Below are 17,448 nucleotides of genomic sequence, written 5' to 3' on the forward strand. Positions count from 1 at the left end.
TTTATACGAGGATGGGAAGAGCCAGGAGAAAGTGAGCGCCTGAGGCTTAGCACATTAGGAGGATTAAGACCTGGATGCAATACAAGTAGTGTTTGATATTTGAAAACAAAGTCGTTGTTTTGTCTCGTTGTTCAGACACGAGGATGAAGAACAAACTATTTCAAAGGGGAGGATGAATCATTCATTCATTCATTCATTCATTCATTCATTCATTTATTTTCTGACGCTTATCCGAACTTCTCGGGTCACGGGGAGCCTGTGCCTATCTCAGGCGTCATCGGGCATCAAGGCAGGATACACCCTGGACGGAGTGCAAACCCATCACAGGGCACACACACACACTCTCATTCACTCACTCACACACACACACACACTACGGACAATTTTCCAGAGATGCCAATCAACCTACCATGCATGTCTTTGGACCGGGGGAGGAAACCGGAGTACCCGGAGGAAACCCCCGAGGCACGGGGAGAACATGCAAACTCCACACACACAAGGCGGAGGCTAACCACTAAGCCACCGTGCCCCCCTGAGGATGAATCAGTGTGTGTATACCGTATGTCTCTCTCTACATGGACTGAAGTTTTCATTTGGCTTGAAGTTTAATTATAAGACTTAAAGGCAAAAAATTTGCACAGATTTCTACAGGTTTTGGAGACAATAAGACATTTACATTTTTATTAAAATTTGTCCTCGTGTGTCCGAGTTTTGTAAGAAAAAAATCTAAACATCTTTGATATGTTTGACACCCGATGTATTTATTTACTTTTTGATATTCGGACTTTTCCTCGAGAGCGCAAAGAACATGACCTACGTTACAAAGTCAGATGAGGATAACAACCGTATTTTCTAGTCTGTATTCTTAATGCACTTAATTAGCTAATTAGATTTTCACTATAATATTCAATTATGCTAACTACGATTTAAAGGCTAGTCAGTTCCGGTTCCAGGCGTCTGAACCGTAAGAAATAAGGAGCATGCTGTAACTTGATTTAATTCATTTATGACTTCTCCACCCATGCTATTATTTGGATTCTGCTTACTCTTGTTGTGTATTGTGCTCTTTCAGGTCTGCTGAAAGATCTTTAACCTTAATGTCTCTAGGAGAGAAAAAAGATTCCATCTCAGTGCCGACCTGTATTCAAATAAAAATATGTCTTTAACAGCTGTTAATCTGTCAGAGCTGTTTTTACTCTCTTACACACAATCTGCTCTTTTCTCCTTCTTGCTGGTGTATATTTATTTGCACAGTCGCAGATTAGCAAAGTTGTAATTCGTAAGATAAATTCAAAAGCCTGTGCATCGATCTGTGCCCTGGTCCACCGATACTTGTCTTTTTAGTACAGTGGTACCCCGCTTATCGACCGGTTCGGTCCATCGACCTTTTCGCTTAGCGAACAGTTTTTCGATCGAAATTTGCGCCCGCTGAACGAGCAAATCCCCGCTTATCGACCTCGACCCATGTAGCGTGAGCGGAAGGATCTTCCCAGTCTCACCTCAGCCTTCGTGGAGAGAGCATCTATCGTAAATTAAACTTCGGTTTGTTGGAAGAAAGGTTTGTCGTTGAAATGCGTGATTGTCCTGGACAATGCAATGGCACATCCTTCAGATTTAGGCGATGAGTTGGAGGCTGAGTTTGACTGGATTACAATCAAATTTCTGCCACCACATACGACCTCCCTCATTCAGCCTATGGATCAGATGGTCATAGCAAACTTTAAAAAACTCTACACGAAACACCTGTTTCGTAAGTGTTTTAGCATGACCAATTCCAGTAACTTGACTCTGAAAGAGTCCTGGAAAGACCACCACGGGGCAAAAATTGTTAATTATTGGGTATCGGAGGAGGTCGGGTATGGATTAATTGGGTATCCGTTATTTCTCATGGGATACTTACATTTGCTCTTCGACGTTTTCGCATTTCGACTGGTTTTAAGAAACGGATTAAGGTCGATAAGCGAGGTACCACTGTACTATGAGATAGAGATACACACCAGGACCATGTAAACATACAGATGTGGCTTAAAGATTTGCCATTCAGTCCATGGCAGAGATTTTGTCTGTTTTTGAATCATGAATTATGAATAAAAGAACAGGAATTAAAAATGACATTCAATCTTGGCTCAGGTTTAAGCCATAATACCCATCAGCACTACTGGCAAACTTCTCAGGCTATAACGTTGGTCTGAATGGTGAATAGAATTTATTCATTTTTTATTTTTTACCTTGCCATGGTTATAGGAATTGGCAAGATCTGGCCAAGCCTAAATACCTCGATATCTGAATACTTTTTTCTACATTTATTTATTTGGCAAAAATGTTTATTGAAAGCGACTTACAATTAATGAAGGATACATTCCAAGCAGTGTCCCAAGATTCCAATCGAAGTTCTCTGGGATTCGAACTCCTAATCTGATTACTAACTTACTGATGTAACCCTGGAAACACGACTTGAGCTCCACCTTGGTACATGAATCGGACCTGCAGTATGTCCTCCCAGACTATAGATGGCGCTGTAAGGATGTTAGCACTTGAGATGTTTTTTACTAGACATGTCATTCCAAATCCTGTGCATTTCCTCGGGTGAGATCTGGTGCACCGTGACGACTCTGCGGTAGCGACAGAGGCTGTAGCTCATCTTCCAATGGTTGAAGCCACTGTTCTGGATCGGGTGGACCCCAAGTTTGCGCAGACACAACCCCACATACACGTCCTCCAAGTGAATGAGGCGAGTATGGAGAGAAGTCTTATAGATCAACTCTGCCATGTCACCAGAGAACACGTACCCTGTCCCGGAACAGAAAGGGGGGTACTTGTTCTCGGGGTACAAGTCTCTGGACATGTACCACTTACTGTGAGTGTCTCGGATAGGCCCTCCGTTTATGACGTGGCCTGTGAAGAAACGCTGCCTGGGCTGTACGCTGGGTCTTAGCAGGTTCAACACAAGGTTGTCCATGTTGACAAAAATGTCGCTGTCAGTCTTCATGACGTACTTGGCTTCAGGGCAGAACGAGGCCACCCAACGCATTCCCATCAGCGTCTTCAGCGTCAGGTTTCGATAAGAATCCTCAAAATCCTCGATGATGATGTCATGGAAGATCTGGCTCTCCTGCTCCACCATCTGGTTGAGAACCGGCTCAGGGTTGTGTCCAAGCAGAAAGAGTGTGACGACGCGAACATCGCTGTATGTGCTCTCGTCTCCCCATGTCTCGCGGATGGCCTGCCTGGCGTCAAACTCTTTGTGGTTGGTGCTGATGAGGATGAGCAGGAATGGTGGGCCGCCTTCGCATTTCTTCGGCTCATTGATCAGGAATTGGAAGGCGTGCGGATTGAGCGTGCGAGTCCGGATGTTGCTGAACGTGATATTTTTCGGAAATCTTGGAGGCTGCCTTCGAACCGGTATAGACATGTGGCCCACGTAGGAGGTGGACGGGCGGGTTCCACTGAGGTACCACAGAGCACTGGCCCAGCACAGCACCGTGAGCAGGTACAGACATGACACTTTGGAGATCATATCGCCACGGACCTGCTCACTACGGCTGCCGATCGTGGATTTTATTTAGATAGTGTCATGGCTCCAGTGTCTGGTCTTCTCCCTCTGACCAGTGAGTCAATTCATAAAATTTAGGCACTATATTAAAAAATACTCTGCTTAAGGCCATGGTGACCTTATCGGTTATTTGTCTTTTAAGGCCGTGCTGTATTTTAGCAACATCCTCCTTTATATCTTGTGGTTCTAAAACCTTACTTTAAATATTCATCCCATCTGCTACGCTCTCTGTGCCTTTATCATCTCCGCAGCACGCCGGTCCCCCGGGGATCAGACAGGTGAGGCGAGGCCAAAGACCTGGATCTCTAAAGGAAACCGAGTGCTGCAGAACTTACTGGAGGGTCAAGCTGCTTTGCGATGCAGGACACACCGATGCCGTGACGCAGCATGCGTTCTGTAATCCAATCCATGAAGTCTGGCTTCAGTTCTCTCTGTCCTTGTTCTTGGCAGCCTCAGAGCCTGCAGGAGGCAGAGAAATAAAGGAACATGCATCATGTTGAGGGAGAACAGAAAACAGAGGAAGAAGAAAGCGCAGTTCTGTATGCAGCGTGTGCTTTAATGAGGAAACAACCAGATCCTGGAGCTCAAACAGACACTTTCTCACCGCATCGTTTTCTCTCGCGGACTTTGACAGAGAGGCAACGTGATCATATTATTATTATTGTTTCCTGACGTCATTGTAAGCATCGAGGTCGAAGATGAAACTCGCAGAACCTGTCAGTGGGACTACATTCATGACTAAACAGTTTCACCGAGTCCTGAGTAACATGGCTTAAGGTGAATAACTGAATAATACACCATGAGATGCTGCAGGTGCCTACAGTATGACAGATGATGCGGCTGAGTCCAAGGTCACACGATGTACTGTATATGCGTTGCTTTTTTTTTCCATTTCATTGTATCTGTTTCTCTGCCAATGTGTGACATCTGGCCAGATAATAAGATATGAGACTCAGATGAGTTATGAACCCAAACACAAACACACTCTTCGCTCTATTGTTCTTTCTACTGTCTCTTTCTACTATGTCGCATTGGTGACACTGAGACTTCCATCGCAAACACACATATTAAACACATCGGCACATCACCACCCTGGAGCCTGACCTCAACATTTTGTTCTCAGCAAAAAAAAACTTAATTAGAACAATTAATAGAGAATAAACATCATCAAGTACAAACATCATAAGTAACTGAAATGATTCTAATTTCTGCACAAAATTGTACTGAAAGATGCCTTTAGTAAAGATTTCTTTGATTGTTTTTTTTTTCTTCTCTACATTAACACATTTACTGTGTTATAAATAACCCATTATAGAGCATTCTAGAGGTATAAATATTTGATTTTGGATAAAGAGCGCTCGAAAAATTTTGGCACACGTATTCTACACTTTGCGCTTGATCTGTAACTGAATTATACAGCAATATAGTTTAAAAAAAAATACTGAAAGATTAATGTAGAGTAACGGATGAATCCGGTGATGAGCACTCGGTTAATTCGTTGCTAATCAGATGGAAAGGTGTTTAATTATAAACGCAGAACGTCTGAGCAAAAATCTGAATCAATTCACTAATGTGGTTTTGTCCCAACAGATGAATTGTCTGTATGAGTAAACATTCTCTCGTCTCCTGTATCGATTAGTCGGTGCGTTTAATACGAAACGGCTCTCACGGAGGTCATTTGCACTGATATTAGAAATGCAAAGTGCTGTGGGAGGATTGAACAGCCTCTGAAGGCCAGTTGCATTTAATTCAACTTAATCCGTCTAGCGCTTTAAGCATTCTCACTGTTGTAAGTTTTCCACGTGTTGCGTATGGACAGTAAGTTACCGCTTATTTTGGATTGAGGGTTGGAAACACTTCACTTTTATCTACTTTAGTAGAAAATAAAGTATTATATCTTCGTGTCTGTGCATAAATTCTTCCCTGTGAGAAGGCGGTCCTGTCTCTGAAAGAGCTAAAGACTCATATATACACATATTTATAAAGATTATGATTTTATTAGGAGTGTATTAGCATCGATTCAGATACTGATACCGATACCGATACGGTCAGATGTGATCTGGGACGAATGCTAGCGAGAGAAAATGAGGACGAGTGGAACGTGTCATCAGCTCTGATACGAGTGAAGAAATTAAGAAAATGTCCCCGTGACATACATTTTGGAAACGAGTACAACGGATTGGTTGGTTGCTTGGGGTTTGTTTGCTGTGGCTTATTGTTATTATTATTTTTTCCTCCATCGATATATCAAGACGTTCAACAGTTTAGATCATTAACTATACTGTACACATTTCAACATTTACAACAGAGGTTTTTTTTTCATTCATTCATTCATTTTCTACCGCTTATCCGAACTTCTCAGGCGTCATCGGGCATCGAGGCAGGATACACCCTGGACAGAGTGCCAACCCATCGCAGGGCACACACACACACTCTCATTCACTCACACACACACACACTACAGACAATTTTCCAGAGATGCCAATCAACCTACCATGCATGTCTTTGGACCAGGGGAGGAAACCTGAGTACATGGAGCTAACCCTTGAGGCACGGGGAGAACATGCAAACTCCACACACACAAGTCCGAGGTGGGAATCGAACCCCCAACATTGTTCGTATTTCCACCGCTTGTGTATTCAGAAAGGAGGAATTGTTTCCAGTCGGTTTTCTGAAAGCGCCGCCTCAGCGATCTTAATCTTAAGCTGTGGATAATGTCGCAGTTTTCATGTTTCCAAGCATTTAAGTGTCTGAACGGTTCGATGAGATTTAGATGGAGGAGTAATAACGATGCAGTAACGTGTGAGAGCAGCTGAAATGTGAGCGCTCGCTGATCCTCTGTAGGTTTTTTACTACTAATATTAATATTAATACAGTTAGTGCTGCTGCTTATAACTGCATGACTTACAGTATTTCCTGCCTGTTACAAGCTGAACTGGTCTCAAATCTTTGCATTTCTAACTTCACCAACAAACTCTCGGCAGTTCCCTGCTATATCCCGCTCAGAGCTCGTGAGTAAAGCCGAGCCGTAACGAGAGAAACGCCCGAGGCTGAGGGAGAATGATGAAGACTGTGAGAGTGCTGATGGACGATGTGTTAATGGCGTCCTCTCTTATAATGTCACAGGGCTTTAGACCAAAAAGAGATTACATCACAGTTCTGGCACTACAACTCCATCCTTCTTCTCTCTCTCTCTCCCACCTCCTCCCTCTCTCCCCATACTCCTTGTCTCTCCTCTCTGTCTTCCTGTCTGTCTGTCTATCTGTTTGTCTGTCTGTCTGTCTGTCTGTCTGTCTCTCTCTCTCTCTCTCTCTCTCTCTCTCTCTCTCTCTCTCTCTCTTCATCTCTCCTGTCTGTCTGTCTGTCTGTCTGTCTGTCTGTCTGTCTGTCTGTCTCTCTCTCTCTTCATCTCTCCTCTCTGTCTTCCTGTCTGTCTGTCTGTCTATCTGTCTGTCTGTCTGTCTGTCTGTCTGTCTGTCTCTCTCTCTCTTCATCTCTCCTCTCTGTCTGTCTATCTCTCTCATCTCCCTCTTCTGTCTCCCTCCTCCCCTTTCTCTTAGTCTGTCCCTCCTTCCTCCTTCTCTCTCCTATGTCTATCTGTCTCTCCTTTCTCCCCCTTTCCTCTCTGTCTCTCTCTCTCCTTCCTCCTCTCTCTCTCTCTCTCTCTCTCTCTCTCTCTCTCTCTCTCTCTCTCTCTCTCTCTCTCTCTCTCTCTCTCTCTCCCCATACTCCTTGTCTCTCCTCTCTGTCTTCCTGTCTGTCTGTCTATCTGTTTGTCTGTATCTTTTCCCTCCCTATTTCTCACTCTCTGTTTCTCTGTCTGTCTGTATGTCTCTCTCTCTCTCTCTCTCTCTCTCTCTCTCTCTCTCTCTCTCTCTCTCTCTCTCTCTCTCTCTCTTCATCTCTCCTCTCTGTCTGTCTATCTCTCTCTCCATCTCCCTCTTCTGTCTCTCTCCTCCCCTTTCTCTTTGTCTCTCTCCTCTCTTTCTGTCTCTCCCTCCTTCCTCTTTCTCTCTTCTATATCTGTCCCTCCTTCCTCCTTCTCTCTCCTACTGTATGTCTATCTGTATCTCCTTTCTCCCCCCTTTCCTCTCTGTCTCTCTCTCCTTCCCCCACCCCCTCTCTCCCATCCCGACTTCCTCCATCCGTGTCACCTCGCTGGTGATAAAAACCGAGCAGCCTGCAGGGATTTTTACAGTGAACATCTGGATCATTACATTTACATAAACAGTTACATACATTCATTTGGCAGATTTGTTTTGGTATCCAAAGTGTCTTACAAATGAGACTGAAAAACTGCATCAATGCTAGAACAGAGACACAGACGGTGGGCAGGAAGTTGTTTCATATTAAAATGAAGTGATATTTCAGTGCCACAAGCAAGCTAACTGAAGATATACAGTACAACAACCGACAAAAGTAGATAGAGTGCTAAAAGTAGTTCGAGCGCTACGTAATGTTTTAATTTCCATTTGGATTTGAAATTATTCTCACGTTTGTGGGTCGTAAGTGGCAGGACAAACATAAGACAGCTTAAAGATACAGGAATGTGTCTTTTAGATGGAAACACATTTGTTTGGGGTTAATTTGCCATGCAGATGATGTACATTGAGTCTGATCACCACGTTTATGCAGGAAGCTTATAGACTCACAGAACGATGTGGTAGCTCAGTGGTTAAGGTGTTGGGCTACTGATCGGAAGGTCATGGGTTTGAACCCCAGGTCCACCAAGCTGCCACTGCTGGGCCCCTGAGCAAGGCCCTTAACCCTCAGTTGTAAGTCACTCTGGATAAGGGTGTCTGCTAAATGCCGTAAATGTAGAACAAAATTTCCTGCCCAGCTAGAAAATCACATGACACTTGCTCTGAGTTGGAGAAGTAGATGCATTTTTCTTCTTTCCCTGCAAAACAAAGAACATTATCCACTCCATAATCCCCCTTCATTTCTCTCAATTTTTCTAATCCATCATTGCAGACACTTTGCCTGCTCTTACACTTTCCCTTCGTTTTGCAGAAACCGATGATTTACATTTCATTCACGTTATTTGTTTAAAACAATCTTGCTTTTTATATCGACATCGATCAGGTCGGGTTTAATTAAACAAACCCTCCAGTGACCCTCACAAACGTGGGTGGAGGAGATGGCGGATTCTCGAGCATATGGAGGTTTATTAACAAACTCTGTAAATGGTGAAGCGATCACAGGCTCAAACACAGAACACTACCTGAATATCCAGCCAAAGGGCAAATCCAAAGAACATTCTAGACACAGGGTATGAATGGCTGAGAAGACATCTTCCACAGACATCTCAGTGATGACCTCATACACAGGAAATTACCAGGAGGTAGTACAGCAGAATCCGGGGAGGGAGACCTCTGTTGGTGGGAAGGTGTAACTCATCTCAGTCGGGACATTTATGCTGTATGTAACATTCATTCATTTTCTACCGCTTATCTGAACTTCTCGGGTCACGGTGATCTCAGGCGTCATGGGGCATCGAGGCAGGATACACCCTGGACGGAGTGCCGACCCATCGCAGGGCACACACACACTCTCATTCACTCACATACTCACACACTACAGAGATGCCAATCAACCTACCATGCATGTCTTTGGACCGGGGGAGGAAACCGGAGTACCCGGAGGAAACCCCCGAGGCATGGGGAGAACATGTAAACTCCACACACACAAGGCGGAGGTGGGAATCGAACCCCTACCCTGGAGGTGTGTTGCGAACGTGCTAACCACTAAATTCTGACCGTGTAGAAATCTGTGAATATGCAGGAAGCTGCACTCGGATGGCAAACGCAGAAAAGTTAGAAACAACGTGTCATGGTTCACAAAGGCATGGTTTCATTTCACACAGAAGTCCACAAAGGTTTCGAAGGTGAACACAAACAAGTATACGGAGAGTAATGATACTATGCAAATTGATGCAAATTTATGCAGCACTTTAGCTTTAATGACAGATGGATGAATATTTTTTCTGGCTGTTGGCTGAGCTGTTTTTATCCAGAGAGCAAGTCTCACTGTATTGCATCATAAAGGAAACGGACAGGAATGGAACAAACAGCAAAAAGCAGTGAAGCTCATCCGACCAATGAAATAATCCTCAATGATGAGCATATAATGATATATACATTCAAATGCACACAACACTACACAACACAAACATTCATTCATTCATTCATTCATTCATTCATTCATTTTCTACCGCTTATCCGAACTTCTCGGGTCACGGGGAGCCTGTGCCTGTCTCAGGCGTCATCGGGCATCGAGGCAGGATACACCCTGGACGGAGTGCCAACCCATCACAGGGCACACACACACTCTCATTCACTCACACACTCACACACTATGGACAATTTCCCAGAGATGCCAATCAACCTACCATGCATGTCTTCGGACCGGGGGAGGAAACCGGAGTACCCGGAGGAAACCCCCGAGGCACGGGGAGAACATGCAAACTCCACACACACAAGGTGGAGGTGGGAATCGAACCCCCAACCCTGGTGGTGTATGTAACAATTAATTAAATAATTGGTTATTTATTTATTTATTTATTTATTTATTTATTTATTTATTTATTTATTTTTTGAGAAAGAAAGTTGAACAGCTCTATTATTGTAAGTGCTGTCAGGAATCAGTTTGTTCCCACAACCTTAAATGTAACAATTAACATCTTAAGGACATCTTATTCTGTGTTGTCTCTCTGACGTCTAACGTCCCGGAGTTATGCTGTTTCATTTCACTGTCTACTGCGTCAGCTATACAGTATATGGTAAAAACAAAAAGACGATAAAAGCTTTTTGACTTCTTTAACAGTTGGAATTATTTGATAACCCTGTGCAGATTTGTGTTCTATAAGACGAACTAAACACCCGTTGTTGTAACACAATGACTTCACTTTGTCATGATGACGTTTCTCCAACTCCACATTCTGAAGTCTTTTATTTCTTTATGCCTCTTATTTACATATTTACACACTCTCTTACTGCTTGAACAGCTAGTGTTATTTCTCTCCTTTTGGCAGGGTAAAAGCTGTGCTGAGCTCCTGGTAATTTTTCACAGTGATCTAATCCGATTTCTCGTCTATTCGTAACTAAATTACATCCCATTTTTTTCCTGCATTTGAAAACCACGGTTCCATCAGGTGCGTTTATTTTCTGGACGCTGCGCCCAAGTCAGGGACAGATTATGTTGAAGATGTGTGTAAACGTATCAGGATGTCAAATCATGCTGTATTAGGGACGTTCAGTGAGAGCGTAAAGAGAATAATAATAATAATAATAATAATAATAATAATAATAATAATAATAATAATAATAATAATAATAATAATAATAATAATAATAAAAATAATAATAATATTAACTAGATTTGTAAAGTTTGTCGTGACAAACATTGATGTTGGCTTTGATGATGCAGGGATTCGTCATTTTGGAGGCGAGTGGACATAAGGGTCAGTGTTACTTTTGGAAGCAAGTATACAGAAAGCCAGGGTGCCAAAACATTTGGAGGTAAGTGGAGACGAGCACGTGACGTCATCCGAATACTCTTGAGGAAGTTCCCCACATTGGGCTGAGTGTTTTGATATGTCGCATGTCCATGTTGTGCTAATTTTTTTTTTTTCATGTGACGTCACGTGACGTGACCACAGTACCTGTGAGGCAGTTCTCCTCATTGTGCTGAGTGTTTTGATCTGTCACATGCATATTTTGGGGGCGGGGCTGCGGGACAACCGAAAGGCCAGTCGGTACACCAATTTAAAACTTTGTTCAGAGTCTCACCCTAAAGGAGCTGACCGAGTTTGGTGTAGATAGTTCAAAAGCTTGTCAAGTTATAAACCTCCAAACTTTATAATGGTAGTCTATGGGAAAAAAGGCCAGTTTGAGACCCAGTACGGGAAGTACCGGTACTCGGATCACTTAGAAAAGTGATAGCAACAAACTACAGACCAGGATCTACAACATATCCGTATTTAGTTCATGTGGCTCGAAAGCCCTAGGAGGAGTTACTCTTGATAAATCTTTGTCTCAGCTTAAATAGGAAAACAGAATGTTGGCTTCTACAAAGCGACATAATAAAATAGATCCAAACAGATTCTGATGATATTTTGACATTGAGAGAATGATTCATGGTGCAGTTCAAAAGCCTCACACCAGGTTTAGGTCATGTTCATAAATACTTCATGACAGGAGATGGCAGAGGAAGCCATATGCTTCAATGCAGGGATAAATATATCTACAGTAGTTATCTAATGATTTAGAGACAAAAACCACTGAGTTTTATTTCTGAATCTCTTTAGATCTTTAAAAGACTCTCCATAAACATAAATACATTAGAGATAAGGATTAATATATAAAAAAAAAACATTACACTTGTACAAGAGCAAAACGTAGAAATCAATCAGAACTAGTCTAGGCACCATTTCAAGAGTTTACACCAAACACTACAATCGTTCATTTATCACCTCTCTAAATCAGCAGCCTACAGGCTCTTAAACTGGAACATCATCCACCAAACAGACACCAATTACTCTGATCGTGCAGCCAAAGTGGGACCACAGTCAAAATATCATGACATTGAATCGCAATTCATTTGAAAGCGATTTGAAACAAATCTGGCAATTAGGTTGCAATGAGGACAAGATGCTCTGTTAAAAAGACAATAAAACTGATGACGAACATTTCATCAAATAAAATCGATTAAAATAAATCTTCTAGTTATATCCAGTGTGTCATCTGGAGCGACTCGACTCTCATCGACACGATAAAAAAAGTTCGGTTTTACGACTATACGGCGAATGACATGTTATAAAGGATAGGATTTTGAAGTCTTGTGCAAGCTGGGGTCGTTAATCAGCCAAGGTTTTTTTTTACCTGCTGTCGTGTTGAGACTGTTGACAAAACAGAAAATTGCTTTGTGCAACAGAACACGAGCTGACGTGTAATAATAATTTGATTTAACTTGATCCCTGCTGACTTTCCCAGATGAAGCACAGAACAACATAAAGGGAAAAAAATAACCTATTTATGAAAAATAAATAGAAAGAAAATCATTAAGAGCCTTATGATCTTCCCTGTAAAATCCCGTGACTTCCTTACACATGCACCCAGTGCCACGAAAACAACCCCGGATCGAATTAGAATATAATTATCATGATTTCTATTAAAAACAAAACTAATAAAAGAATGAAATGACATTGAAAAGTTCTGCTATGGGGGCACCGTGGCTTAGCACGTTTGCCTCACACCTCCAGGGTTGGAGGTTCGATTCCCACCTCCACCTTGTGTGTGTGGAGTTTGCATGTTCTCCCCGTGCCTCGGGGGTTTCCTCCGGGTACTCCGGTTTCCTCCCCCGGTCCAAAGACATGCATGGTAGGTTGATTGGCATCTCTGGAAAATTGTCCATAGTGTGTGAGTGTGTGAGTGAATGAGAGTGTGTGTGTGCCCTGCGATGGGTTGGCACTCCGTCCAGGGTGTATCCTGCCTCGATGCCCGATGACGCCTGAGATAGGCACAGGCTCCCCTTGACCCGAGAAGTTCGGATAAGCGGTAGAAGATGAATGAATAAATGAATGAATGAGGTTCCGCTATGCTCTGCTGTTAAATTACACACGTGAGTATTTTACAGCTGAAAGGTAAACTGAAATTAAAGATCAACAGCACGATCGCTTCCTGAACACAGTTTCGTTTGTCAATCAGTAACCAGGCAGCTGTGAAATAAATGAGTGATAATGTTAAAACATGAACTCGGTTTCCACTATAATAGGAACACATGTACACATGCATACTGTACACGATGAGAAAGTTCAGAGGAGAATGACCAGACCGATTCGATCCCTAACCAAACAGACAACACAGCGAACGTCCAGTACAACAGCAGATGAACCCATCGCGATCGTCTCCTTCAGTCACCTAAGAACACGTATGCTAAAGCAGACGGTAAGAGTATTTTATCTACAAAATACGATAACTATTTTCTATAACGATGATCTAATTCACCGAAACAGAGTGATATAATCCCTGTTTTGAGGATGGCTGTACTTGACTGTACTTATTTTACAGCCCAATCAGCTGAAATATGACAAAATCATCTAGCAACACGAGATCATTTGTTCGAGAAAATATGCTAAAAATAAATCTGTAAAAAATTGACACTACAATTTACATCAGAGTATCTAGAAATACAGTATAACATTCTGAGATTTATGTAACAAAACACATTTAAACAATGTAAAACAAAATAAAACTTAATTTGGTTAATTTGACTTTTTTTCACAAGGAAGCATACGCACTTGTATTGTTTATCTCACTGACACAGCAAAATTCCCAGTGCTGAACAAACTGCACAAACACACACACACACACACACACACACACACACACACACACACACACACACACACACACACACACACACACACACACACACACACACAAACACACACATTTTAAGTATTGAATTAACACCCAGAGTGTTTATACTGTATGTGTCCAGCAGGTGTTAGAGAATGTTAATGGAGAAGTATAGAGATGGTCAAAAGGGAGCTGCACTGCATCTTTGTGGATTTAGAGAAAGCGTATGGCAGGGTGGAGAGAGAGGAGCTAGCGGACGTAGCGTATGAGGATTTCAGGAGTGGCAGAGAAGTATGTCAGAGTAGTTCAGGATATGTATGAGAGGAGTATGCAGGTACAGAAGTGAGATCTGCTGTAGTTCAAACAGACGAGTTCAAGGTGGAGGTGTGCTACATCAAGGATCGGCTTTGAGTCGCTTCTTGTTTGCTATGGTGAGGGACGGATTGACAGATGAAGTCAGACAAGAATCTCTGTGAACATTAATGTCTGCGAATGGCATTGTGATCTGTAGTGAGAGTAGGGAACAGGTGGAGGTACACCTGGAAAGGTGGAGGAGTGTGGAAAAGAGGTGAATAGGTGAAGAGGCGAGTGCAGGAAGGTTGGAGTGGGTGGAGAAAAGAGTCAGGAGTGTTGTGTGTTACAGAAGAGTTTCAACAAGAATCAAAGAAAAGGTGTAGCAAACAGTAGTGAGAGCAGCTCTGCTGTATGGGTTAGAGACTGTAGCAGTGAGGAAAATACAGTACATGAGGCAGAGATGGAGGACGTAGAGATGAGGATGTTGTCTTTTGGAGCGACGAGGATGGACAGGATTAAGAACGAGCACACCAGTGGGACAGCACAGGTTGGCTGGTTTGGGGACAAGGTCAGAGAGGCTAGATTGAGATGGTATGGACATGCACAGAGGAGGGAGATGGTTATATTGGTAGAAGGATGTTGGAGATGAAGCTGCCAGGTAAGAGGTCAAGAGGCAGGACAAAGAGGAGGTATATGGATCTGTTAAATGAGGACATGAAGGAAATTGGTGTGAGAGTAGAGGATGCCAAGGATAGAGTTAGGTGGAAACCGATGATTCGCTGTGCGAAACCTCTAACGGGAAAAGCCGAAAGTAGAAGAAGAAGATATACGGCAGGTGTTAATTGTATATTGATTCAGTATTGGCATCATCTGGAGTTTAGTTCAAACATACTTGAATAGTGGAGAATTATGAACAGTTTGATATCTTTATTTTTGATAGTGTTTAGCTGTGGTGAATTCACCAGTGACTGGCATTGGCACAATTTAACACATAATCACATAATAATAATCACAAATCATCATATTTTTGATTTCAAAAAATATTATGTGAATAACATGTTATTGTGTATGAAAAACAATTCCAGTGAGATAAAACATGAGAATAAAACATGAAAAAATGACGTATCAGATGGGGGGGGGGGGGGGACCCACATGAAATATTTAGGAATTCTGTCATTTTTTGAAAAGAAAAATCGTGTAAAAAACAAACAAACAAACAAACAAAAAAAACAATCACGTGACTAACTATGTAGAGTACAAGTGAAAAATAAACAAGCAAAAATGAACGGATCACGTGAAGAAAAATGTCATGAGAAAAAAGTGAAAAACAAATCGTCAGAAAAATCATAATTCATGATTATCTTTTTTTTTCCAAAACACGTGAAAAAAAATATTGTGAAAAGAATTACACGTGAAAAAATAAAACAGCTGTGTACTTGTGAAGAGTTTACTTACAAAAATAAATATACTGTATTGTGAGAAAATAAAAGGACATGCAGTAGCTACATTTACACATTTCTGAAACATAACGTTAAATATCTATTTCAAAACACGTGCAAAACTTCTGGAAGCTAAACTTAAAAGTGTAGGAATTCTTTAAGAGACTATATTCAACCCTGGATGTGTTTACTGTCCAAATTACATCTATTGAGTTTACTGTAACTCGACAAGATATGTGTGTGTGTGTGAGTGTGTGAGTTGATAGTGTGTACAAAACCCATGCTGCTGAAATGGTGCGTATTTTGCGTAAATTGCGCGTTTCTGCCGGTTTACCGACAGCTCTGATAAACGGACAGAGAGAAACGGGAAGGGGGTCACGGCCACAAATCAATACTGAGAGACAAACTGCGGAACTGCTGACGAAAGCAACATCCTGGACCGTTCTCCTTAACCGACAGTCATTCACATCACATCTAACCTACGCCTTAATCTTTATTTTTTAATGTTTTATATTGAATCTGATTGATAAATGCGGTAATTAAATCCATCACAAATAAGCCAAGAAACATGTGCATCATCAAGACAATTTACATGCTTAATGTCGTTAGAAGATCATATATAACTAATAATGTATTATTATTATAATTATTATAATTATTATAATTATTATTATTATTATTATTATTATTATTATTATTATTATAGATAAGATAACGGTTCCATGTCTGGACTTCACCTGCCATCTGCTGTATCAGCTTCACAAAGGACACAAAGACTCCCGAAGCCAAAAGCTAAAACACAGAAATGCGCAATTTTACTCAGATATACCCAATAAATCTAGAGACATACAACCATAGAAAGCTAGAAGAAAGACACCGTACCGGGTTTTCATGTGTCCTGTGTCCTGTGCTGAGCAAGATGTTGGCTGTTGACCCGCTCAGTGCAGAGCACAGGGATAAAGAAGGAGCTGTCCAATCAGAACCATCATCAGGAGCAAAGAAGAAACAGCGCCGACCTGCGTTCAGTCATCAGAATGACCACACAGGCCTGGAGCTGGAGTTTTACTGTTGGTACTGTACTGTTGATTTTGTACTCCAGTCACATTTACACTGTATGACCAAATGTATGTGGATGCTTGAACATCACACTTAGAGATGTAACTTTAAAAGAGAACTTCCTGCTTAAGTTTATGTTTCATGATTGGAAATTACGCAAAAACACCCCCCTTCCTATAAATCAGTGATCAATATCAATAAATCAGTGATACTGCAAATAATGTTCATACTTTTTTTTGAGAAAAACAGCTTTTAATTCTAACCTATAATGGCACATATTTTTAAATAACCTTTTGTATACACTGTTTTTTTTTTTATTGTTTTTACACTTCAAATGAAAAACAAAATCAGAAATATTTCATAAAGGGTTTTTTTTTATTGAACAATGCTTAAGCAATAAAATAGAAATCTCTAACCAGCCTGACATGAAGGCAAGAAAATAGAATCGCCTACATCTGTAAGGAAAACAAAAGACAATAAAAAGAAAAAAACCCTACTTAAGCTAAAGATATAGGAAACCGAGTAAAGTTTACAGCAAAACAAAACAAAACGAAGAAGAAGAAAAAATAATAAGCATAATATTTTCCCTTTTTTGTGCTGCACACCAGGTGCATTATATAAAGCTTCTTAAAAGATTTGCAATTGTGCAGAATAACAACACTGAATTACTGTAAACTGAGTACAAAAGATTAGTAAAGGATCACAAGCCTCTCTCCATGAACAGAATTAGGGAAATATTTTGATT

At 41.5% G+C, this 17,448-nt stretch overlaps 1 protein-coding gene across 1 annotated transcript; it reads right to left on the bottom strand.

Annotated features, from left to right (window-relative positions):
* Positions 1–449: 449 nt before the first annotated feature.
* b3galt1a (UDP-Gal:betaGlcNAc beta 1,3-galactosyltransferase, polypeptide 1a) lies at positions 450–17,255 on the bottom strand. Its single transcript, XM_027159672.2, has 3 exons — positions 16,530–17,255; positions 16,385–16,439; positions 450–4,012 (listed from the first exon to the last, which is right to left on the bottom strand). Exon 3 carries the CDS (start codon positions 3,515–3,517, stop codon positions 2,528–2,530), a length of 990 nt encoding a protein of 329 aa, XP_027015473.2. The 5' UTR covers positions 3,518–4,012; positions 16,385–16,439; positions 16,530–17,255; the 3' UTR covers positions 450–2,527.
* Positions 17,256–17,448: the final 193 nt, after the last annotated feature.

Source organism: Tachysurus fulvidraco, chromosome 5 (assembly GCF_022655615.1).
Source record: "Tachysurus fulvidraco isolate hzauxx_2018 chromosome 5, HZAU_PFXX_2.0, whole genome shotgun sequence".
Lineage (NCBI taxonomy): Eukaryota > Metazoa > Chordata > Actinopteri > Siluriformes > Bagridae > Tachysurus > Tachysurus fulvidraco.